General features: G+C 37.2%; 1 protein-coding gene across 4 annotated transcripts in view; it reads left to right on the forward strand.

The window, feature by feature from the left end:
* The window catches only part of mcamb (melanoma cell adhesion molecule b), a 74,911-nt gene that overhangs the window by 36,881 nt on the left and 13,171 nt on the right, over positions 1-24,859 (forward strand). For all 4 annotated transcript variants that reach the window (XM_061972892.1, XM_061972893.1, XM_061972894.1 and 1 more), the window contains exons 2-10: positions 13,294-13,418; positions 14,980-15,211; positions 15,300-15,367; positions 19,456-19,543; positions 19,614-19,793; positions 19,871-20,001; positions 21,728-21,863; positions 21,952-22,067; positions 24,692-24,833. In XM_061972892.1, coding sequence (XP_061828876.1) covers positions 13,294-13,418; positions 14,980-15,211; positions 15,300-15,367; positions 19,456-19,543; positions 19,614-19,793; positions 19,871-20,001; positions 21,728-21,863; positions 21,952-22,067; positions 24,692-24,833 — 1,218 coding nt within the window. The remainder of the gene's footprint in view (positions 1-13,293; positions 13,419-14,979; positions 15,212-15,299; positions 15,368-19,455; positions 19,544-19,613; positions 19,794-19,870; positions 20,002-21,727; positions 21,864-21,951; positions 22,068-24,691; positions 24,834-24,859) is intronic.

Below are 24,859 nucleotides of genomic sequence, written 5' to 3' on the forward strand. Positions count from 1 at the left end.
CGCAAAGACACTTGGTCCCCCCCCCCCCCCCGCCCCCCGTTTTTTCGTGAGGGTTATGAGTCTTTCATCATGTAAACGAGATTATAATAAGATTCTATGACAGTCTAATGACAGCAGACCTTGCACAGTAAGTGATGTTTTATTTATTATTTTGGCTCTTACAAAGTATGTAGTGAGTAATAATCAGTGATGAAAAAAAGAGCAAACGTGATGTGCATATGCTAAAAATGATCAAAATACATATATATTACCGGTAAATTATATTATAAATGTGCCCGTTACTAAATTTCATATATACTTACATCATGTATATAAAACCTCAATGGAGGCGTTTGGATGTTTTTTAAGGGCAATATAGGCAGAATTAAGCGGCTCCTGTGGGTTCCTTTGAAAGCGGACTTTTGATTGCATTTATTTACTATTTAGAATAAATAAAACAATTTAATCCATCTGTCGTCATGTCTTTCATAATGATTGTGAACAATAGGCAACATTGAAAAAACAAAGTGCCGTTCCCCTCTAAGTCATTTTCATGTTAGCATACCCTTAACCTTTTTACTTGTGAGAATGAAAGGCTTCAGTGTCGACAATGAATGCGCATCAAAATCATGTGTATTTATCACTTTGATGAATATTTAAGCAGCTCTGCAGAACAGGCGGGTTTTACTGTATATGTGTGTGTGTGTGTGTGTGTGTGTGTATGTTAAATGCCCCTGGGGTGCGTCACAGCTTTAAATTGATTGATGAAAGTGCGACAAGGCCTTTAGTGTCTATCATTTCAAGACTTTCCCATAACATTCTTGTGGGCCATTAAGCCAAGTGGGGTGGACCAAAACTAAGTGGGGCTCCTATTGTGGCAAAGGAACAGCCTCCAGGGAATCAAACTATGGTACGCGGTCTGTTATCTAGATATCTTATGCTGCATTACATTAATGTCAAAACTGTCATCATCTGTGATTGTTAAAAGTCCTATATTATACTTGTTGTTGTTTTAACCCTTTTATATATGTGTCAGAGGTCCCACAATAGTGTATTTGAAAAAAAATCTAGCATTAATGCTGGAATTTAGACAGTGTTGGTAAGCCCTATTTAGAAGACGCCCTAGCACTTGTCCAACTAATAGACGCAGTATATTACATACATACAACAATGTAACATTATGGAGTGTGGCAGAAGACACAAATGTTAGCGCTAGCATAGCAATGTGAGCTACTGTACTAACATTACTCTCACATTTTGCAACATTATGCATGCAAGGTTCGCCTAAATATTATTTTGGTGAAACTCCTTTAATGAAAGCTGAATGACTACGCTTCAAACAGCACAAATTTAACCTGTAACGACTTTTAAAAAGAAAAACTAACTTTTATATATTACAAATATTGTATAAAAACAATACAATAGAATGTACCACAAATAACTACAGTAGTGTTTTTAAGTTATGTAGTAATAATGTGCGACATTTACATTTGAGAGTGGACTTCCATGGTATCTGCTTCTCCGTCCAACACACCATCAGTAGATGTTCCATTTTTTTCATGGATAAATGTCCACCGTTTAGATATATTTTTTAACATCCTTAAATTGCTTCATTCTGCTCCAGTGTGGTGCAGACTAGCAGTGATACACTCAAATTGCTTCGCTAAGTTGACGACATGCTCGGTCATGTTTTTGATTATTTCTTTCTTTAATTCAATGAATATCATCCACTTCTTCTTCTCGGCACTGTCCTTAACAGTCACTTTCTTCCTTACTATGGTTGAAAAATGTTATGTCCAACTTTGGCTGTAAGCTATAACTAGCAAGTAACACCAGGTGTTTTGGTTGAATCTTACGGGGTTCACTGCGGCATTTGCCACAACAACTAATGGTTTTATAACTCAACATTTTGCTTACAGCAATTAGCCAAGAGACAGCTCTTATCTCAAAACACTCTGAAGTTGAGGTACTATTGTATTATTCGCACAAACTATTGGTACACGTTCCATCCATCCATTTTCTACCGCTTGTCCCTCTCGGGGTCACGGAGGTGCTGGAGCCTATCCCAGCTGCACTCGGGTGGAAGGCGGGTTAACCCTGGACAACGTACAGATAGGCAACATTCACACACTCGGGTCAATTTAGTTTTGCCAATCAGCCTATCCCCAGGTGCATGTCTGTGGAGGTGGGAAGAAGCCAAAGTACGCGGAGGGAACTCACGCAGTAACAGGGAGAACATGCAAACTCCACACTGAAGACCCCGACCCCAGGAATCGAACCCAGGACTATTACTGCCAAAGGTTTGAACTTCAATAAAATAGTTTTGTACTTGCGAATCGTTTTTTTAATTGAAGAAAATTGTTTTTATACTTGTTACTTAAAATGCAATAGTGTCTCCTCTTCTCGGAAAGCCTTTGTACAAGACTTGGGAGCGTTATAGACTTGCGGCAAGTAGAATGCAGTCCTATCAACATTTCTGCCTCTCTCCCAGATACTGCAAGTGCACTATTGAGGGATCAGTGTTTTAAAGGTCAGAGGCTACGGCCTCTCGTCTATGAACTGTACACCTTCCGCTTCATCTCCACCTTTCTATGCTCTCCTATCGACAATCCAAATTCTGCAGTACATGCGCACAGAAGCAATGCTTTCCCATGCTCCTTTCCCTCTATGTCCCATGTCCCGAATTGCGGTGGTGGCATTCTATTCCTGGAGCGAGACGGGTCATGTCATGTCGCCGTGTCATGTAAGCAAACAAGCTTGATAGGCCATTGTTATTCTTAGAAACATGTCGTGGATCTCTAGCTCTACAGTATGTCGGGTGCGGAGTGACACGCATGGCAGTGGAATACGACCCTGGTTATTTTTAATATAGTTACATTCCCTTGTGTGGTCCACCAACAATCACCTGCTTAAATTCATAACCAAACACACACATCATACTTGCTGTAGTGCAGGGGTGGCAAACGTACGGCCCACGGGCCAAATTAGGCCTGTGAACAGGTTTTACCCTGCCCTCGAGTATAGTGTAAAAATGAGCTGAAATTGTTGAATGAAAGAAACTGCTGTTCTAAATGTGTCCACTGGATGTCGCAAATGACATTCTTTGTATCTCCTGTCGGAGAGCACGCATGACTTCAGAGGGGGCGGAGCTATGCGCGGTGTTAAAATTGAAGCAACACTTCCGTGTTTGGACATTACATACTTACGCTAATATAAGTATACAACATGTGGATTGTTACGTTGCTGCCTTGATTTTCAAAGATGTTGTTGGTAATGTTACCTGTGACATTTCTATCCCCCAAAAATGTTTTGGATAATCCGTACATTTCGTGTTGTACTTGGGACTGGGGACACATTTTCTGGGTGCACATAAATATGCTGAAATAATATGTATAATAATATCCCCTTCTAATTTCATGTGTGATTAATGAAATTAGTCCAAATTCACAAGTTTAGTTGTAGATGATGCGACCTATGTACATAATAAACCACATTATGTTCGAACATCAGTTAAAGAAAATTTGTAAATTACATTAATAACATCCTATAATTAGATTTTGATATTATTAATCATATCATCTTCTGATAGATTAAAAATTAACACCACCCATCCGTCCATTTTCTACCGCGTATCCCTCTCGGGGTCGTGGGGGGTGCTGAATGGGTGCATTTTAAAACTCTGCTAGACAATTCCACCTTGAACATTATCACATCATTTGTCCAGAAAGTATAAATAACAACAAATGCAGATAGGATAGTGTTAACCGCAACATGTAAGTGTGAAAAAAACCTCATTAGGATTTGTAAATTTTCAGAATGTGCTTGGTGTATTTTTAAACAAAGAATACAATCTGAAGTTGTCTTTATATTTAAGTTATCATGCCCCCAGTTGGAAATAGATTTTCCTCCATGTGGCCCCTGAGCTAAAATGGGTTTGACTGCTGTAGTGGCATGTAGATATTAATATAGCGCGGGAGAAGAAAAGATTAACACCGTGAATAGCATAGGAGGTGAGTTAAGGCCATGGAGCTTTTAGGGACAAGGTTGTGCCCCATGTTACAGTGATTAACATTATGTACATAAAAACAATATGTACACTGTATACTAGTAATATGTGTCCCTAAAGCCAGTTTATGAGGTTTACCCTCAACTGTTTCTTTAGCAAACACGCTAAACTGGCATGGTAGGTAGCAGTGATGGGCAGTAACAAGCTACATGTAGCTAAGCAAAGTAGCTTAACTACATTTTCAAGTAGCTTTGCAGTAGCTTAGTTACTTTTTTAAGTAGCTTTTCCCTCTAGCTTAGCTTCCATCAAAGAAAATGGACTGCGAATCCAGCACCCCACCAAAAAAACTATGGGGAAAATACAATGACCTGGATAAATGAGAACATCCATACATACAGAGAAAATCCATGATGGTTTAATAAATAAATTTATGGGTTATACTTGTATAGAGCTTTTCTACCTTCAAGGTACTCAAAGCGCTTTGACACTATTTCCACATTTACCCATTCACACACACATTCACACACCGATGGCGGGAGCTGTGGTGTTCTTATGATAACTCACAATTGGCTAAGGTTAGGGCGGAACATTACGGACTAGCCAATCAGAGGCAAGATGAGGCGGGTCATCGAAACTTGTAAGCAAAATCATAACAGACATGGAGTCATGTCACATGACGCCGAGGGAGGCAGAAACAGAGGGACGCTTCAAGCTGATAACGCAAAAAAATAAATAAACATACTTGAAAAAGGTGGAGGAATTCTCTCCCGTGGATTAGATTTTTCCTTTAGTGATGAAGATGATGTGCAGGAACCCCACAATAATGCATGTCCTTAACCATATTTAGACAAATGACAATGCCCAAAACCCTAGTTTTTAGTTGTTTACTCTGTAAACCAAAATCATAACTGCTCTCTTCATCGAAGACGTCCAACACAAATTTAAGAACACTCATTAAAGTGAGTCGAGTTCATTAACCGTTTTACTGCACATAACCATTACCAACTGTTCCCAAACAACACACAAGTCATAGTTGTTTTTTTTGGTCAAGATATAGATGTATGTTGTTTTTTTACTGTAGGTAGAGAAAATGAATAACATTACAAGGGTGGGCTGAAGAAAAGGCAAACTAAATAAATACATACAGTGGAGTGTGGAGGCCCCTCGAAATAGTTGTAGTGTGTCCCTAGCTAAGTGACAGATAGTTAATAGTAATGAACCCTAATTGGGTTCATTTGTACAATCTCAGTTACATTAACATTGATATTATACATGTGGGCCCATAGATATACATGCAGTTAAATGTAGCAAGCTACTTTTGCAATGTAGCTTGTAGTGTAACTTGCTACAATTCTCTGGGGATAGCTTCTCCTGTAGCTTAGCTACATTTAATCGAGAGTAACTTGTAGCTTGGCTTACTACATTTTCCAAGTAGCGTGCCCATCACTGCATGGTAGCGCGTTAATAGCTCGATCCAAAGTAAACTCTAAATCAAATAATAGTGATTACATGTAAAATAGAAACAAAGCCGTTATTTCTGAAAATAGTACAACAACTACTATGTTATTCAATGGATTGCAAATCTCTGCCGATGAGTTTGTCTGTCCTGTACAGCCTGTTTACGATGTTTACCTTCGGTTTTACACTCAACTTTTATGAGAAAATGCCCTCACGCGGTCATTTTGAAAAATTTTCATGACGTCCTTCTTCAAGGACATGATACCGCCATTTAAATTTTCTTTAGCAAATAAGTTAACCTAGCATGCTAGCATGGTAACAGCTTGATCCATTTATAACTCTAATTTGTAAAGTGGTAAATACATGTAAAACAGAAACAAAGCCATTATTTCTGAAAATAGTACAGCAATTAGAATGTTATTAAATGGAGTGCAAACTTCTGCCGAAGAGTTTGTCTGTTCACGTGCTAGCCTGCTACTTCCTCTTTATGATGTTTACCCTCAATTTCACGCTCCACCTTTGTGAGAAAACGCGCTTAAGCGGTCACTTTTTTAGAAAATTCATGACGTCCGTCTTCATGAACATGATACCGCCTTTTAGTTTACCTTTAGCAAATAAGCTAGCCAAGCATGGTAGCTTGTTGATAGCTCGATCCAAAATAAACTGTAAACCAAATAATTGTGAAAATACATGTTTAAGAGAAACAAGCCAATATTTATGGAACCAGAACAGCAACTAGAATGTTATTTATGAAGTGCAAACCTTTGCCAAGGAGTTTGTGTGTCCAAGGGTTATTAGCACATATATATATATATATATCTATATATATATATATATATATATATATTAATGTGTGTATTATATAAATTACTTTTTTTTTAACATCAAATCTTATATCGACATACAGTGTGTCCTAACCACAAAAGTACTCAGCATGAAGGAATAATAGTACTCACAGTGCTGTCTTTTTTAGAATGCCAACTTAGTTTTTTTAGAGGCAGCCATCTTTGTTTTGGGCGGGCTGCCAGCAGTGAGGAGGAGTAGTAACTCCAAACAGATTGGAGCCTTTGAACAAACCACAATCTCATCTCATCACTGCTCAGCCTGAAATAAATCTCAAGACATGCAACCTGTTTCTTGTTTAACCTTGTCCAATGTGCCTGGGTCTTTTGCTTGGTTTTAAGGGGAATGCAAGGATTTTATTGTGTGCAGCACACAGGTTATAGTTTTTGGATCATGATGATTTTTTTAAATGAAAATAGTACTTGAGATTTTTAACAGCAAGCAAAAAGAGAATCTCTTATTGCAATTTTTAAAGGAATTTCTTGGTGTTGTTTTTTTGGAAATGGTTGCTGTAACTGTACATTTGGGCCTTGTGGTTAGAATGTCCGCCCTGAGATCGGTAGGTCGTGAGTTCAAACCCCGGCCGAGTCATACCAAAGACTATAAAAATGGGACCCATTACCCCCCTGCTTGATACTCAGCATCAAGTGTTGGAATTGGGGGTTAAATTACCAAATGATTCCTGAGCATGACCACCGCTGCTGCTCACTGCTCCCCTCACCTCCAGGGGGTGGAACAAGGGGATGGGTCAAATGCAGAGGGTAATTTTACCACACCTAGTGTGTGTGGGATTGTCAGTGGTACTTTAACTTTTTTTAATTACCAAGTTGACTGCTATGTGACATTGCGTGGTCATCTACAAACCTGCACTTCTCCTTATGATACGTAAAAAAAATGCAGTAGATCCCTGCATAATTGCGGATGGTTTGTCTCTGCTTTAAATTGTAAATAATACGTTTTTTTAATGGTAATTTCAATAGAAAGTGATTTGATGGCGCTATCTGCTGAGAAAAAAAGAGTGCTGGAACTATGAATCCAGCAGAGGGTGCCATCCCACTCGTAAATTTACTCAACATTTTCTAGCAGGGCGCTGTCTCACAAGGTAATTCAGTAAACATTGTCCAGCAGGAAGATGCATTGACTAGACGTAATGTTCCGTAACTGCACATTTTGTAAGTACAATACTGTATATTGTATGGCTGTAATTGTTTCTTAGACTATAAAAATGGGTTCAAAATGTGCTTGATAATTGCGAGAGACAAAAATAGGCCTTTTAGGACTTTTATGAGCTTGTTGTTTACCCCATGTGAATAACAGTCTTCTACTGCTTCTACCGCTGCCAACAAAAGGGTGATAATGTGTCAAAACATGCACCCTTACTGTGCTATTACGAACACCACATGCTATTGCTTTTATGAAATTGGATTAGCTTGAAATTTCTCACACAGCTCAATGTAACTTCAAGGTGTTTAGCCAAATCACCACCAAATTTAACTGCAAGCACATGTTGGTTTAAAACTTTTTCTGTGGCTTCATGTCAATATTTGATGCAATTTTTCGTAGTTTATTATCCATCCATTTTCTACCGCTTGTCCCTTTCGGGGGTGTGGGGGGTGCTGGAGCCTATCTCAGCTGCATTCGGGCGGAAGGCGGTGTACACCATGGACAAGTCGCCACTTATTATATATTAATTTATTTATTATATCATTTTTTTCATTACTTGTTAGGGGCTGAAAAAAAATAATATTTCACATGTGTTTAATTGTATTTCTAGACTGTATATGTCAAAAAATTCCAACATACAAATGCTAAAAAAAAGATTGGTTAAAAACGATGGCCGCCATCAAGCACAATGTTGCGAGACCTAAAATGAGATTGCTAGCAGGAACAGGAGCACCATTATTAGACTATGCTGCTGTCATAAGGGACACTCTGTTTTTCTGAGGGCTGTCATCATGAAGTATTCTCCTGTCATTAAACATAATCGATTCACTTGATGCACTGCACACAAAAGTACAAGTGACATTGAACACATCACGGTTACCGTGAATAGGGCTTACGATGTAAGATGTATCAGGTGAGGGGAGGCAATGGGGTGGGGGGGGGGGGGGGGGGGGGGGGTGAGTCAGCGTTGTCCTGCCATAGCTAATGGGCAGGAAATGTCTACAATGGACAGTCTAAATTGGATTTCTTCAACGGGAGCGCAGCCGAGCAGCTCCATTAGAGGGCCTAAACAGTAACACACAGCAGAGCGACATGCAGGTGGGGGGAAATAATGGAGGGAGGGGGGGTGTGCTGTCATAGCGTTTATTGTTTATGCCACTTCAGAGCCAGACTACGGTAATGGAAAGTTGGTGTAGTTTATTTCAAACATGATTAACTGTGTTACATTGAAGTAAATCATGTGTTTACACATGCACAATTCAACATGTCCGAAAAGGGATAGGAAGAAGCAAAGTTTATTTATTTATTTTGCATGTGTCAGCAATTACTAATAGCTTGTTTACATGCTGTGTTTAACATGCACCAGGTTACTACTTTCAATAAACTGTAGTTCATATTTATACAATACCTATAACTGGATGTCTTTGTCTCTGTTGCATTTTCTGTCTTTTAATATTTTTAATTTGTACATTTTAACAGTATTTTTTTTTAAATGGCATTGATGAAGGTCTGCTTTCTAAACAGAACCTTGGTCTAAGCTAGTGCAGCCACAAGTGAACAAACACATTGGAGGCCGCCTCGGCTTCCCATGTACACACCAACATTTCTGTCATAAATTACACACCAATCTTTCCTCATTCATTATAAAACATATTTGAAATTAAATATTTTTATGGCAATATTATTATTTTTTATAGTGTATTTTTCTTTAAATATTTATAAAAACATTATGGGAAGCCACCAAAAAAAATAGTAATGCAAAGTATTGCTGTCAAACAAAAGTTTTAAGTAGATTTATCACAGGATTGAAGATTAATTTCAATTAATCATGATTAAGTGTATATTATTTGTGTTTCATTTTGCATTTTCAGAGAGACTAAATAAAAAAAGCAATATATATGCACTTATCATGTTTACTGTAGGGCAGCACGGTGAAAGAGAGGTTAGTGCATCTGCCTCACAATACGAAGGTCCTGAGTAGTCTTGGGTTCAATCCCGGGCTCGGGATCTTTCTGTGTGGAGTTTGCATGTCCTCCCCGTGACTGCGTGGGTTCCCTCCGGGTACTCCGGCTTCCTCCCACTTCCAAAGACATGCACCTGGGGATAAGTTGATTGGCAACACTAAATTGGCCCTAGTGTGTGAATGTGAGTGTGAATGTTGTCTGTCTATCTGTGTTGGCCCTGCGCTGAGGTGGCGACTTGTCCAGGGTGTACCCCGCCTTCCGCCCGATTGTAGCTGAGATAGGCTCCAGCACCCCCCGCGACTCCAAAGGGAATAAGCGGTAGAAAATGGATGGATGGATGTTTACTGTATTAATTTACATGATGTTCATGTTAACAAACTTTTATGCACATTAATGGGGACTGTCTTTTGTAGTGTTTATGTGGTATTGTGTTCTGAAATTAATTTGTGTTAACATTTTTAATTAAGTTAACATCAAATTAATACACATTAAAACATTAACTTTGACAACCTCATTAAGAATGTAGTTATGAGAAAAATGTTGTATAAAAAAAGTCAAAGTTTCAGAATTTTGTTTTTGTAGCGTAGAAAATCACACAATTATAAGATAAAAGTCGTAATTTTAACAGAAATGTCAACATTCGCACACAAACTTTATTGCAACAGTCTGAGGCCAGCAGCCCTTCTTTTTCTCTAAAGATCTGCCACATATTATCAATCAGCTAATATGCTAATGAGATTTCGACAATTATACAACTTTTTTTCTCTTTGTTTTAGCACATTTTATCGATTTTTAAATGCAGTTTTTCTCATAATACCAGACTGTTTATGTAATTATTTGTTTAATACTTCTTTATAACACATCCACTTATCATGAGGATGTCATACAAAATCCCCTTTAAGCTGTCACACACAGCACCAGCCTTTAGAAACAAGGATGAAGTGATAGACGAAAGGTAAAAATATAATAAATAAGAAAGTTATGTATAAGTTTCACTTTTGCATCTCATTGCCCATAACTGCTGCGATGAGGTGGCGACTTGTCCAGGGTGTACCCCGCCTTCCGCCCGATTGTAGCTGAGATAGGCTCCAGCGCCCCCCGCGACCCCAAAGGGAATAAGCGGTAGAAAATGGATGGATGGATGCCCATAACTGTGGTGAGTTCATAAGACCCTTAATTAATGTTAGAAACAGAGGAGTCACTAACTTTTAAAGACATGGTGAGACTTAATTCCCTTGAGATGCAATAATAATATTATAATCATAATAATAATGATGTTTAATTATGATTCTTATTCTGTTGTTTAACTGTACTCACCAGCAGTGATAGAGGGGAACTGCAGTTTTTTTGGAATTTTGCCTAACGTTCACAATTATAATTAAAGACATGACGACAAATAGATTTCTTTTAATACAGGGGTACCCACACGTTTTCTGCAGGCGAGCTACTTTTCAATTGACCAAGTCGAGGGGATCTACCTCATTCATATATATAATTTATAATTATTTATTTATGAAAGAGACGTTTTTGTTAACAAGTTAAAGGTGTTTAATGATAATACAAGCATGTTTAACACATGTAGATTCCTTTCTTTCATGAAGACAAGAATATAAGTTGGTGTATTACCTGATTCTGATGACTTGCATTGATTGGAATCAGACAGTAGTGCTGATAACGTCCACATTTTCAAATGGAGGAGAAAAAAAGTCCTCCTTTCTGTCCAATACCACATGAAAGTGGTTGGTTTTTGGCATTTTATTTGTCCAGCTTCCATACTCCATACACTTTACAAGAAATACATTGGCAGCAAACTTCATAGCTTGCTAGCTTGTGCACGCCAGCTTTCTGAGACTCTTATTTAATTAGCGCAGGCAGGATGAAGCAGGGCTTTATTCACCAAAATGATTCCCGGGCGCGGCCACCGCTGCTGCCCACTGCTCCCCTCACCTCCCAGGGGGTGATCAAGGGTGATGGGTCAAATGCAGAGAATAATCTCGCCACACCTAGTGTGTGTGTGACAATCATTGGTACTTTAACTTTTAACTTTATTGTGAAGACAGGAACTGTGTAGTCTTTAGAGTTTTGACGGCAGGTACGGCGCGAGAGTCTGTTGAAATAAAAAGTGTTTCTCGCCTTCCTGTCGGTCATTTTTTTAAATAATGATCTGGCAGCAGTCAGCGTCATCTCACAAGACCCTCGGGTGCCGTGAATGTCAATCAAGTGACGAAAGTGATGTCTTACAATTGATAATCGTTAATTTTTAGGTCTATTTTTTTAATGCCTGGCTGGCGATCGACGTAATGGGCACCCCTGTTTTAATGCATTCTAACTAGGGATGTCCGATAATATCGGACTGCTGATATTATCGGCCGATAAATGCTTTAAAATGTAATATCGGAAATTATCGGTATCGGTTTCAGAATTACCGGTATCGGTTTCATAAAGTAAAATTTATGACATTTTAAAACGCTGCTGTGTACACGGACGTAGGGAGAAGTACAGAGCGCCAATAACCCTTAAAGGCACTGCCTTTGCGTGCCGGCCCAATCACATATTATCTACGGCTTTTCACACACACAAGTGAATGCAATGCATACTTGTTCAACAGCCATACAGGTCACACTGAGGGTGGCCGTATAAACAACTTTAACACTGTTACAAATATGCACCACACTGTGAACCCACACCAAACAAGAATGACAAACACATTTCGGGAGAACATCTGCACCGTAACACAACATAAACACAACAGAACAAATACTCCGAACCCCTTGCAGCACTAACTCTTCTGGGACGCTACAATATACACCCCCGCTACACCCTAGACCCCCTCCTCCCACTCCAACCCGCCCCCCCCAACCCCGTCCACCTCAACCTCCTCATGCTCTCTTAGGGAGAGCATGTCCCAAATTCCAAACTGCTGTTTTGAGGCATGTTAAAAAAAATAATGCACTTTGTGACTTCAAAAATAAATATGGCAGTGCCATATTGGCATTTTTTTCCATAACTTGAGTTGATTTATTTTGGAAAACCTTGTTACATTGTTTAATGCATCCAGTTGGGCATCACAGCAAAATTAGGCATAATAGTGTGTTAATTCCACGACTGTATATATCGGTATCGGTTGATATCGGAATCAGTAATTAAGAGTTGGACAATATCGAAATATCGGATATCGGCAAAAAAGCCATTATCGGACATCTCTAATTCTAACTCGTAATTTTTTTTCTAAAAAGAAGTGCAGTTCCTCTTTAATGAGGACTGAGTAGTTTGCTCCTTACCGCTATGCAGATTGGTTGTGTTGCTAAGGTGTTGTACTTGTTAATAAATGACCATGTGAGCAAAGAAAGCTATGTTTCCCTTCCTACGTTATCATGCAATTGTTAAGATAAAGAAAATGAAAGTTGTGATAAATAGTTTTACATTTCCTGCACTTTGTGTTGTGATTTATGTAAAAGAAAAATGCTCGGGCTATAATTAGACTTTTTCAGGTAGTCTATGACGACGGACCACACGGACAGTACCAAATTAACCCAAATTCTCCAAATCTGACCTGGTTGGCCACAGCTCTCACTGGCATCTGTCGACAAATCGGGGGTTTGTCGTTCACTTTTAAAGGATGCGTCACGTCGGGGAAAACCAGTCTTCCCTCAGAGGCAGTCGGTGAAGGAACAGTGGCTGCACTATGCGGCCTGTAAATTGAGCCTTTCTTCCTGCCAGAGAGGGTGACACACAGGAATGCATCACATTCATGCGGACATGGGCGGCACTCATTCTTGTCATAGCAAGTTTTTTTGTTGTCTGTGCACAAGTGCTTTGCGATGTTTCACCTATGATATCAACCATTCGTCGTCATATCGTATTGTGTGTGTCTCTCAGCATGGGCGCTGGTGGAGGTGAACATGGAGGACAGGGTGGAGGTCTACAGAGGAGACACAGCTCAGATCGTCAGCATGTTCAGCTCGGACGACGGCATCGGGGGCGTCTCCATCCAGTGGTTCTTTGTGAGTTGTACCGCACCTCCCCCGTGCAACTCATACTGGGGGTGTCCCAACTTACTTATTAAAGACGCTGAAACCAGTGGAATATAAGCAGTTTCATGTAGTTAAAAAAAAAACAGCGTACAGTTTAGATTTTTTTTTTTTAAAAGGGGACAAAGAGTGAGTGCAATTGAAGCTGGCTGACAGGCGTCGACATAAGCGGTTGTTTAAATCTGAATATCGCTTCTTAAAAAAATTGCCAGAGACATAAGAAAAAATGGAAATAATAAAGGATTTTTGACATCATTTTCCTCCATTTAATTTGACATTTCTTATTCTTATCAAATAAAATTTGTCGTATGTGTTGTACAAACAGGAATCTTACAACAATTGGATGACGATTCTTAGGATGACGAATCAATTCAGAATCACTTTTCATTTCAACCAAATTTTTAAGTAAAGCCGATTCTATTATATTTTTATAGATTCTTATATTATTATCAATATATTATTCGGTATATAAATTATATTAAAAAAAAATGTTTAAATATGTAAAAAAAAAAAATTTCAATTGATTTTTGAAAACTTTAAATCGATTTAGAATCGTAATCAATAAAAATTGTGACTCATATGAGAATAGATTATTTTGCACAGCCCTAATGGCTTGACTAGATTGACAAGAAAACTACATACGCAAATCTCTTTTCCGGTTGTTGACAATCTTTAAATAAATAGGTGCATTTGACTAGTTTTTAAAGGTAGAATCCAGATTACTTTGCACGTCATTGAATTTTTGATCACAATTATAATCAGACAAAAACACAGGAGGGCAGTGTAACAATATAAATTGAATATTTAAATTATTTCATTATTATTACAAACGATATTTTGAGCAAAATAAAGTCAATAGTGCAAAATATCTAAACTTAAGCAAAAACTATTATTGGCTCTGATTTAAATCCTTTGGTTTTTGCCCTTAAAGTCCTCCTGTGTCCAGGGACTTACGTCCTGAGTTTGTAAACAATAACAAGAATGACAGAAAAATACGATTTTGTGTTAGTAAGACATATAGATCTAATCACAGTAATATTTACCATATACTTTATCCTATAATGTTGATATTTGTGTCAAACCGCCCACCTTTGTTTACATTTAAGAGCGCTAGCTTAGCGGTTAGCATGGCTAATTGTATCCTCCTACGGTGTATAGTGTAGCATGTTTAGCAATTTCTCATCCTTCAGTAATAATGCTACCTGTAAGAAACATAGTTTTTTTGCCGCCATGAAGACAAGGATTAGTGACTCGTACTGTGGAGGGACGTTAGTCGCTAGATCGCCAGCGAAAACGCTACATAGCGTTGAAAACGCGGTCGTTCGCTTGTTGCCGTCAAATATGTGTGGCACAGCTTAGAATGTGTCATCAACATGCATTATCACAATATAACAACATTATTAAAAGCTCTATTAATATCGTAAATCGTTTATATCGTGCAACCCTAGGTCCACTATAGTTTGTAATGAGGTCAAGGGTCAATCAAACTTTGGACTAGTGTATATGTAGAAACCAAGCAATGTGATTTATGCAGGTGTCGAGGCTAGGTGAGAAGCAGAAGATCTATTATGAGGACGCCACCATGAAGGTAGTGGACCGAGGCACACCGTTCACAGACCGCATCATCGTCAACGTCACCGCAGCCACAGGCGAAGTGGTGTTGACCATCACGGACGTGCAAGTGAGAGACCAGCTGGAGTTCATCTGCCTCATCAAGAGCCTGACTGACGGGGTCGGCGAGGGACGTACCAAGCTCTTAGTGTTTGGTAAGCGACAAGATGTTTGCGCTGTTTTGTGAAGATTAAAGCATTTATTATTCTTCCGTTCCTGATGCACTTCTTTAATGTTGCACAGAAAAACCAGACTCCCCAACTATAGAAGGCTTCCAGACGGGGATCTCCATTTACGATGACTTATCCAAGGTACACAAAGAGCTTACCAGAAATGCTCCAACTGTAGCCATGGCGTATATTAATGTTAAAGGCAATAATTAGGCAGATGTTTGAAAAGCCATTGTACGGTATTTTAATGACAATTTGGAGTGCATGAGACTATTGAGAGGAAAACATAGTTATCTTTAAACACACGGTCATTGTAAATAACAGCAAGGGAAGAGAAGTGTAACACGCATTAGTTTCACACTGACAGCATTTTAAAGCGCACACAGAGGTAAACAACGCTACTGCCATCTTGTAGAGTTAATAACAACTCCATTTAAAGGTTTCAAACAGCCACGGCTCTTACTAATTTAATCCAATAATGGAGCCGCAGGTTATTTGCATTGGTAGGTTACGCACTTGGCGGCTATATAACACCTGGCATCATTTTTAAAGAGGCTTTCACTGGAGTATATTGGGTGATTATCAGCAACAGTTTTTGCCACTATTAGTTCTATTAGTAATCAAAAATGATGGAAAAACAACAAAACTTATTTTCATGAAACTCTGTGGATTGATGTGCTTAGCACTAACCTATCCCACACAAAAACAAAAAAATATAAATTCCTAACATTACAGAGCAATTAACGATTGATTACTGTTACATTTTGGTGAGAAGCAGTATTATTGGTACAGTTCCAAAAAGTCGCACGAGACAACTTTTTATTATGCACACACGACCTACCTTGACCAGTTGAATAATATATGAAATTCACGCTACTTATTCATTGTAACCGACACTTTGAATTTTAGTTAATAAACAGAAAAACATCATCATTCACCATTCAAAGCACACGACTAACCGTTATTGTTAACCTTGAATAATAATTATTATTAGACGCAAAGTCATGCAAAAAGTCAGGAAGGAATGCAGCATGATGAAGTGATGGCAGATGTAAAGTACTTTTATTCATATAACATTGTGATATAATTACACCTGTGACGTGCCGAGAGGTTTATGGCTGGCGAGGCAATGACTTTTTTGAGCTCCCATCTTGGCAGCCAAAATGCAGAAGAGCATAAAAATAATGAAAAACAATGTTTTGCCCTTGACTTGCAGTTGAATGTAGCTAACACATTGACGCCAATAGTGTTGCACTTTGCCTATTTGTAGAAAGATGGCAGCCACAAGCACCTGCTAACTCATAATGAGCCAAAGTGTGCATTTATCTGCAGTTCATTGTTTGATGAGACCAAATAATGATGTCACACTTACATTAAAGACAAAGACAAACATATTTGGTCAGGTAATGTGCAAGTTCAGCAATTTTTTCTCAAGAAAATAATTAAAATGATTGGAATCATTCAGGAAATACATTTAGAATATCACAGTTCATTGGACAAATGTTGATAATAGTTGTCGTTATCATTATTCCTTCTTTAATTTTTCACAGTAAGCCTCAATGACCGCACCTCCCTGATGAAATACACTAGGCCTGGGACGATTCGTTGACGTCATCGATGATATAAATATGTCGACGTGACGTACCTTGCTTTGATGCGTCGAGAAAAGATCGATTATTCGGGCAATTTCTGTGGAAAAGTTTGTGATCGTCAGATGTCAAGCAATGCCTTTCACTGCTAATCACAAAAAATATATAATTTGTGGCTCATACCTTGCAGCTTGGTCTTATTGTTGACAGACGAGGCTACTGCTCGCAGCTACTGCAGGGGAGCCCCTCTAAGTTAATATCACCTCCTTTACGGAAAATATACAGCATTTCTCACAAGTATTAATATCACTGTGGAACTGGAGAAGGAGAAAATCAAAAGAGCAGCAGACTACAAGAAAACATGCTAAGCTAGCTTGAAATAACAGAAGAATAAATGTTAACAAATGTGTGGATGGAAGCATGTTACAGCAGAAAGTAGGAAGATATTAACAGGAAATTAAAAAAGTAATTTGATAAGAGTCTAGAAAGATGCTAATATAACAGCAACACGGAGGAGGATAGATCGATCCATAAATCGATGCTGTTGATGCCAAGAGAAGTATCAGTATATGATTGATACTAGTGATTAGAGTGATGTTTTATTTTCACAAAATCAAGTTTTTTGTTCTTTTAAATAGTTTAGTTATTTACTTGATATTGTAACAATGTGTCCATATGTTTTCTGCTGATTAGAATTTTGATTAAAAATGAAAAAGCAAACTAATTTAGTGATCTTAAATATTTTAAAGTGAAATGTGTTGGTATCAGTAATAATAAGGCCAATGCTGCCCCTGTAACTACATGGTATTGAATTGATAATAAGAGTCTAGAAAAAGGATAATATAACAGCAACGGTGGATGATGGATCGATCCATAAATCGATGCTGTTGATACCAAGGGTTATGGTTATGGTTTGACTTTATTTCAAACATAGCATCAGTATATGACTGATGCAAGTGATTAGATTGATATTTTATTTTCACATTATTTTTTTTATTTTTTTTAATTAAAAGATTCAGGCAATAAGTCCCTGGAGATACTGTAGGTGGATGTTGACTTAATATTGCTTAAATTGAATGAAAAAAAAGAGAAATAAATTAATATTTTAAATATTTAGTTGATATTGTTACAATTGCTCCATGTGTTTTTCCTGCAGGTTATAATTTTGATTGAAAATGAAAAAGCCAAATCATGTAATGATCTTAAATATTTTGATGTAAAATGTATTGGTATCAGTACTAATATGATCAATACTTCCCCTGTAACTGGATAGTTTTGGATCGATACCCACATTTGTAGTATGACCCACTACGATTTCACTTCCCAAAAAGTAAAGTGATTTGATGGTTCCTTTTTCAGATCATCTAGTCAATAGCTCTCACCATGAATAAATCATAAGATCTATTGTTATAAGTAAACCGTTTATTATTTTTTAAATTTTGCCTATCGTTCACAATTATTATGGGACACAAGAACACACGTCTTTTAAAAAAAATATTTTTTATCTTTTTTTAGGATTTTAAAGATGATAAGAAACGCTTGGAAGATACGGCTAATGGTAGTCACCGTTGTAGCCTTCAAAGCCCTCTAAAACAACTTCAAAACCCTCCATCAACGTTTTGTATACACACTGCAAGTCTACATATAATGTAGTATCGGACACGTTCATAACAATATGTAATATGTACAATATTTACTGTATTTTGGTCATTTTAATCATTGCCGGAACTGACTTCTTCCGCGCATTGATTTTCATAGCAGCGCACGCCCGACATACAGCAACATGTGTTTCTACTCAGCGTTTTGCGCTGGGGTAAAAGCGAGCTTATCGCTTTCCGTGGCTAGCTTTTACGGCCAATACAGTAGCACGCTGATGTATTAATACGCTAGAAAAAGACGTCTTCAGTGTTGGCTCTTACAATGGCATGGTCGTTACAGCTTGGTTATTATACGGGTTAACGGAATGTAAATGAAGTATTGTTGACGGTTTTTGAATGCATTTTTATGATGATTGAGAGGTAGAATTGATTGCTCCAATTAGCTGCATTATTAGCTACCTAAAACAAGCCGATTTTTATGTTGGAATGCAACAAAAAAACAAAAACATTTTGTATTTTTGTCTTTTATAATAAATGTGAACGATAGACAAAATGCCCAAAAAAGGCAGTTCCCCTTAAATACATGTATTCTTTTAGTTTATCTCACTTATGGATGATCGGTAACGAAATTGACAGCATAAAACCTTGATCAGAACACTCTTGGACGCCACCGTAGAAAATAAGCTTTTTAAAGTGCTCTGTAAACTGTGCAAATTAGAAATAACTTTTCACAGCAGCACACTGTAATGCACAATCACTTAAAAGGGCATCAAGGGCGATTCTCCAGGATGGTAGAGGAAGTAATATGTCTCTTTAAATAATTGTCTTTTGTATCCCTAACCAAACAACATGCATTTAAAGTTTCTACATACAATAATATTGTTGGTGTACTTTGGGGGAATGTATTCTTAAAATTAGTTATACTACTATACTAAACCGCACTAAAAAAAAACTATTTAAATCTACAATAATCTATACATTTATCAATTCAATAAATAATAGTTAGAATTGCTAAAATATACCTACAAATGTTCTTTTCCAGATTGGCATATGCGAGGTGAAAAATGGCTTTCCCAAGCCAAACATCACGTGGTACCGAAACAACGCTCCACTAAGAGGAGCCGATGATGGTGAGACAAACGACAACCGCGTCCCATGTTCGACGTGCCGTCTCTTATTGTACGTTTGTGTGCGGCCCAGTGATGAAAGTGGTGCCCAGCATCACCACTGAGTCCAGCGGTCTGTTCTCGGTGAGGAGCGAGCTGAGCATGAAGGTGACCAAGGAGGACAAAGATGCTCACTTCTACTGCGAGGTCACCTACCTTGTCCCAGGAGGGACCAGAATGACCGAGACCAACACCATTAACATCACCGTCTACTGTGAGACACACACACCTTTCATCTAGCGTCTATTCTAAAACAGATATTAAGCCTTCATCTCATCATTGTCATTTTAGACCCGTCCACTGCTGTCCAAATGTGGGTGGAGTCACCAAAGGGCAAAATTAAGGAGGGAGACTCCATTGAGTTGCGTTGCCAAGGCGACGGGAATACGCCTTCTTCAATTTTCACCATCAGGCACCGAGGAGTAAGGCTCGTTTACATACTTAGTAACAATTTCTTACCATGCCGTGTTATTACGCTGTTTTGCTGATATGATGTAATAATCAATATATTTAGGTAAAATCAGCTATGACACATCATGGTATCAGTGTAAGTGAAGAACTCAAAGCTGACAGAAACATTATTAGACATTGAGGGAAACAAAATAATGTTATATAAAATAATATTATTATGTTGTTAAACATCTGCAATCATTATAAATAAATACAAATAAACAAGAGTTATTCAGCAGCTTTGAGACTCTTATTGAAATGGGATGGAATGGGAATTTTATCAAACTGTAGTATTATATACAATTTTTTGATATTTTTAATCATTGTAATTGAGTTAGTTATTTTAATAATTAAATTTGATTTTCATACACATTACGGTACTTAATATGTTTTAAAATGTAAAAATATTAAGATCCACATGTCGAAATTCTCAAATTAAAATGTAATTCAAATTTAAAATAAATACATGTAATAACAACTAAATGAACAATTAATTTATTTTAAAGTATTTAGAAATCATTGATGTCAGTTATTGTGCTACAAATTGAAAACAGGAAGTGAACATATGTGTAAGTAACTGCTATGAAGTAAAAAAGGGGTAGGATTAAATACATTTAGCTTTTTCCTACTCTTTTTCAGGCATGTTGTAAAGAGTAATGGAAAATATGTGATGTATCATGTTAAAATTGCAAACATGTTCGAAATAAATTTCAACCCACAATTCAAATAATAAGTGCTATATACATTATTATTATGATTATTAATAGAAATAATTTTTTAATTAAATATATACATTTATAATTATAAAAAATTAATTAATACAATCTAAAGAGTCATCTGTCGCCACACTGAGCTTTAAGTTTGCGCCTTCACCACATAGCAGATTTTTTTGGAATGTTGTTTTTTTAAAGCATATTCTACAATTTTTTTTGGTCCTAAATTGAGCATCTTTAAGCATAAAATGGCTAAATAAACTACAAATATCAATAGGTCAGTAGTATTGACCACTAGATGAGACCATTCCAATCATACGCTCTGTTCAGTATCGTGGCCACTGATTGGCTCAGCCTCAGGCAGCATTACTGCATTGGATTAAAAGAGTGTAAAGATGACTAAAGGGTGTCATGTCTCGAGGGCTCTCATGATGTTGAAAAGACTAAGAAGGTCATAAACATATTTTGTATGCTCTGGCTATGAAAATAATTAATCTATAATTAATGATTCCTACTTCGCGGAAATGTTAAACGAGGGATGACTGTTTACTGCATAATACTGTGCCTATATAACAGATAATCCGCAAGTAATCTATTTATTTTCCTCTCAGCTTTTACGAATAGGCTGCAGAGTAAAACTTTTTTCACATATCTAATGATGTTAAATATTGTTTTTGTATTTTACATTTGCAAATAAATCCATTGATTAAATTCAGAAGACTTTGTAGTTTATTGGCAGATTTTGACCTATGTGTGTCCATCAGAATTTGAGCGTTGTTTCTAATCATCTGTTTAAAATATATTATTTTATTTTTCAAAGTTTATTAAATCAGTCATCTCAAATGTCAAAAAGAACTCGTAATAAAATGGTTGTTTAGCCACTCTGAGATTTATATTATATAAAAAAGTGTACTTAATATTTTGTACTTAATAAATTGACCACCAAATACAGGAAGTACTCTAATGACCTTTGTACTTTTCCTAGGAGGAATACACGCTGGAATCTAACACGTATGTGTTGGCAAACGTGACGCGTCTCAACAGTGGCGACTACAAGTGTGTCTCTTTGGACACAGACACGTACAACGAGCTCTCGGAGACGACCAGCATCTTTGTTGACTGTACGCCTGTTCCACACATTACTGTATGTGACCTGAACGTTTCTATCAACACCATCATAACGCTCTTGGTTGAACATGTCTGCCGCAGACCTAGACCCTGCCGTGGTGGAGCCCGCGGGCCCCGTGGAGATAGATCAAGGGGAGGAATTGGCGGCCACCTGCAATGCCTTGTCTTCCCTGCAGACACACACGGCCTGGTTCAAGGTCCTGCATTCGCACAATTGTCCACAAATGTCTTGCTCAGACGAGTAATAACATAAAAGAAGGACGCTGGGAGGACAAATTTGGACAAAATCAAATAAATACATAAATCTTTAAATAACTTACTTAAACATTCCCTCGTTATTTATAATTGGGGTTACATACATATATGTGTTATTTAATATGTCATTGATTTATTTATTGTAAAAGTACTTTTAATTATTTAATATATACATTTTAATACATTATTTTAATATTTAATTAATTATTAATTTCATTATTTCATGCTTTATTTCATTATTTCATGGTCTAATTAACTATTAAATCATGAAATTATTGAGTTCCCTTATTTTATGATTTATTTAATTATTTGTTGTTTTAGTTGATTATTTCATTACATAGTGATTTTATTATTTCATAATTTATTTAATTAGTTCATGATTTGATTTATTACACAATTTAATGTATTATTTCATGATTAAGTGATGTATTTTATTATTTTGTGATTGAATTTATTACTTAATTAATTATGTCACAATTTAAATTTGTATTTCTTGATTTATTTAGTTATTTCATGAAACCTGTACATCAGGTTTCATAAATTCATTTTATGTGTCAAACTCCCAAATCAATGTCAGTGGGCGGAGCTAACACAAATTTGGTCCAATAATTGCTTTGGTCTGAAGGCTGGAACTTTTTGGAAGTCTAAGTCGGCTAAGGAGGATATACTTTTCCGTGAGTTGGTGGTAGATATTTTAGACCTTGCAAATTATGTGGAAGTACTTGATTTAATTTTAATTGAAAGTGGTAACCAATCAGGTGTTAGGATCTGCCCACTGACTTTGAAGGTTGAGTTTGACAGATAAAACTAATTCATAAGGAGCTGACACACATGTTCAATAAAATCATAAAAAACTAATAATTTATTAAATCATTAAATAATTCAACCAAAAATTGATTAAATAGTGAAATTATCCATTTAATTATTAAATGTAATTTTACATTAAATCAATTTACATATTTATTAACACATTTACAGTATATACCTGTATGTAATTCCAATTACAAATAATTAATAACAGATTTAAGTAATTATTTAAAGATTTTGTTCTTTATTCATTTAATTTTGTCCCATTAGACCTTTCATACATCTAGACTTTTATCTATAAGCTTGTGCTGTATTTTTGAGCCAACGCTGCATCAACACCTCTTTTACGATATCCGACTGGTGAAAAAAAGCCTGATGTTGCTGCAGTCAAAAGTCTAATTAGTTCTTTATTTCGAACACTCTTCTATTTTTATCTCATTTATCTATTTTGATATTTTAACGATACAATAAATTATATTTTTTGGGGGTTTGAGTTCCGTGTTTATTTTTTCCCGTTGTTAGTTTTATATTATTTTAACAATACGCCGGTTTTAAGATGGCTGTATATATTGTTGAAACTATTGTTTTATATATATTTCATTGATGTATTTTGTTAAACAGTAAACCCTTTTTTTCGCTGTTAATTGCTTCCGGGCCTGAGCGGGGTGAATGCATTTCTGCAAAATGGGAATTATTCATTCTAAATTAAAGATGTTTAACTGGCTAGAGGGCAGCACAGTGGAAGAGGGGTTAGTGCGGGATCTTTCTGTGGAGTTTGCATGTCTTCCCCGTGACTGCGTGGGTTCCCTCCGGGTACTCCGGTTTTCTCCCACTTCCAAAAACATGCACCTGGGGATAGGTTGATTGGCAACACTAAATGGGCCCTAGTGTGTGAATGTGAGTGTGAATGTTGTCTGTCTATCTGTGTTGGCCCTGCGATGAGGTGGCGACTTGTCCAGGTTGTACCCCGCCTTCCGCCCGATTGTAGCTGAGATAGGCTCCAGCGCCCCCCGCGACCTCGAAGGGAATAAGCGGTAGAAAATGGATGGATGGATGGATAAATGGCTACAGCATAAAATCCTGTTTGCCACCTTCTAAATTCATTTTTAAACATCATGAGAGTCCTCTAAACATGAAATAACACCCTTTGGTCACCTTTACACTCTTTTAATCCAACATAGTAATGGGGGACGGCGTGGCTCGGTTGGGAGAGCGGCCGTGCCAGCACCTTAGGTTTCCTGGTTCGATTAAAGCGCTTTGAGCACCTTTAAGGTAGAAAAGCGCTATACAAGTATTTACCATTTAATGCTACCTGAGGCTCAGCCAATCAGTGGCCACAATACTGAACAGCGAGCTCTGATTGGTTTGGTCTCATCTAGTGGCCAACACCAGTCTCGTATTGATATTTGTAGTTAATTTAGCCACTTTCATACTTAAAAAAGGCTTAAATTAGACCCCAGCCTCCAAAAAAATCTGCATTAGTCAACCTGCCTATTCGGAGCATAACGTGGCGAGGGACGGCTGTACTGTACTTGTTTATTTATACATGTCATTTTCACTATATATTTTACTATCATTGTTAAATACTTTGTTGGAACTATTATTTTATTAATCTATTCATGGATTATTTTATTCGTGTTATTTTACCTCTATATTTATTTTACTATGATTAATATAAATATTACATTGTTAGAAATAGTGTTTAAATATTTGTATTCACAATCAAAAATATTGAACCCTCTATGTTGTGTTTTTTTAGGACGGACAACACGTGTCAATGGGCAACCACTTGATAATGAAGGATGCCACCTTTGATAAAGCAGGGACATATCAATGCGTGGTAACTGTTCCAGAAGTCGATGGCTTGGAAACTATGGCGACGCTCGGCGTTAACGTGAACGGTATGTCTGATCGTGATACAGAAATA

This window comes from Nerophis lumbriciformis, linkage group LG17 (assembly GCF_033978685.3).
Source record: "Nerophis lumbriciformis linkage group LG17, RoL_Nlum_v2.1, whole genome shotgun sequence".
Lineage (NCBI taxonomy): Eukaryota > Metazoa > Chordata > Actinopteri > Syngnathiformes > Syngnathidae > Nerophis > Nerophis lumbriciformis.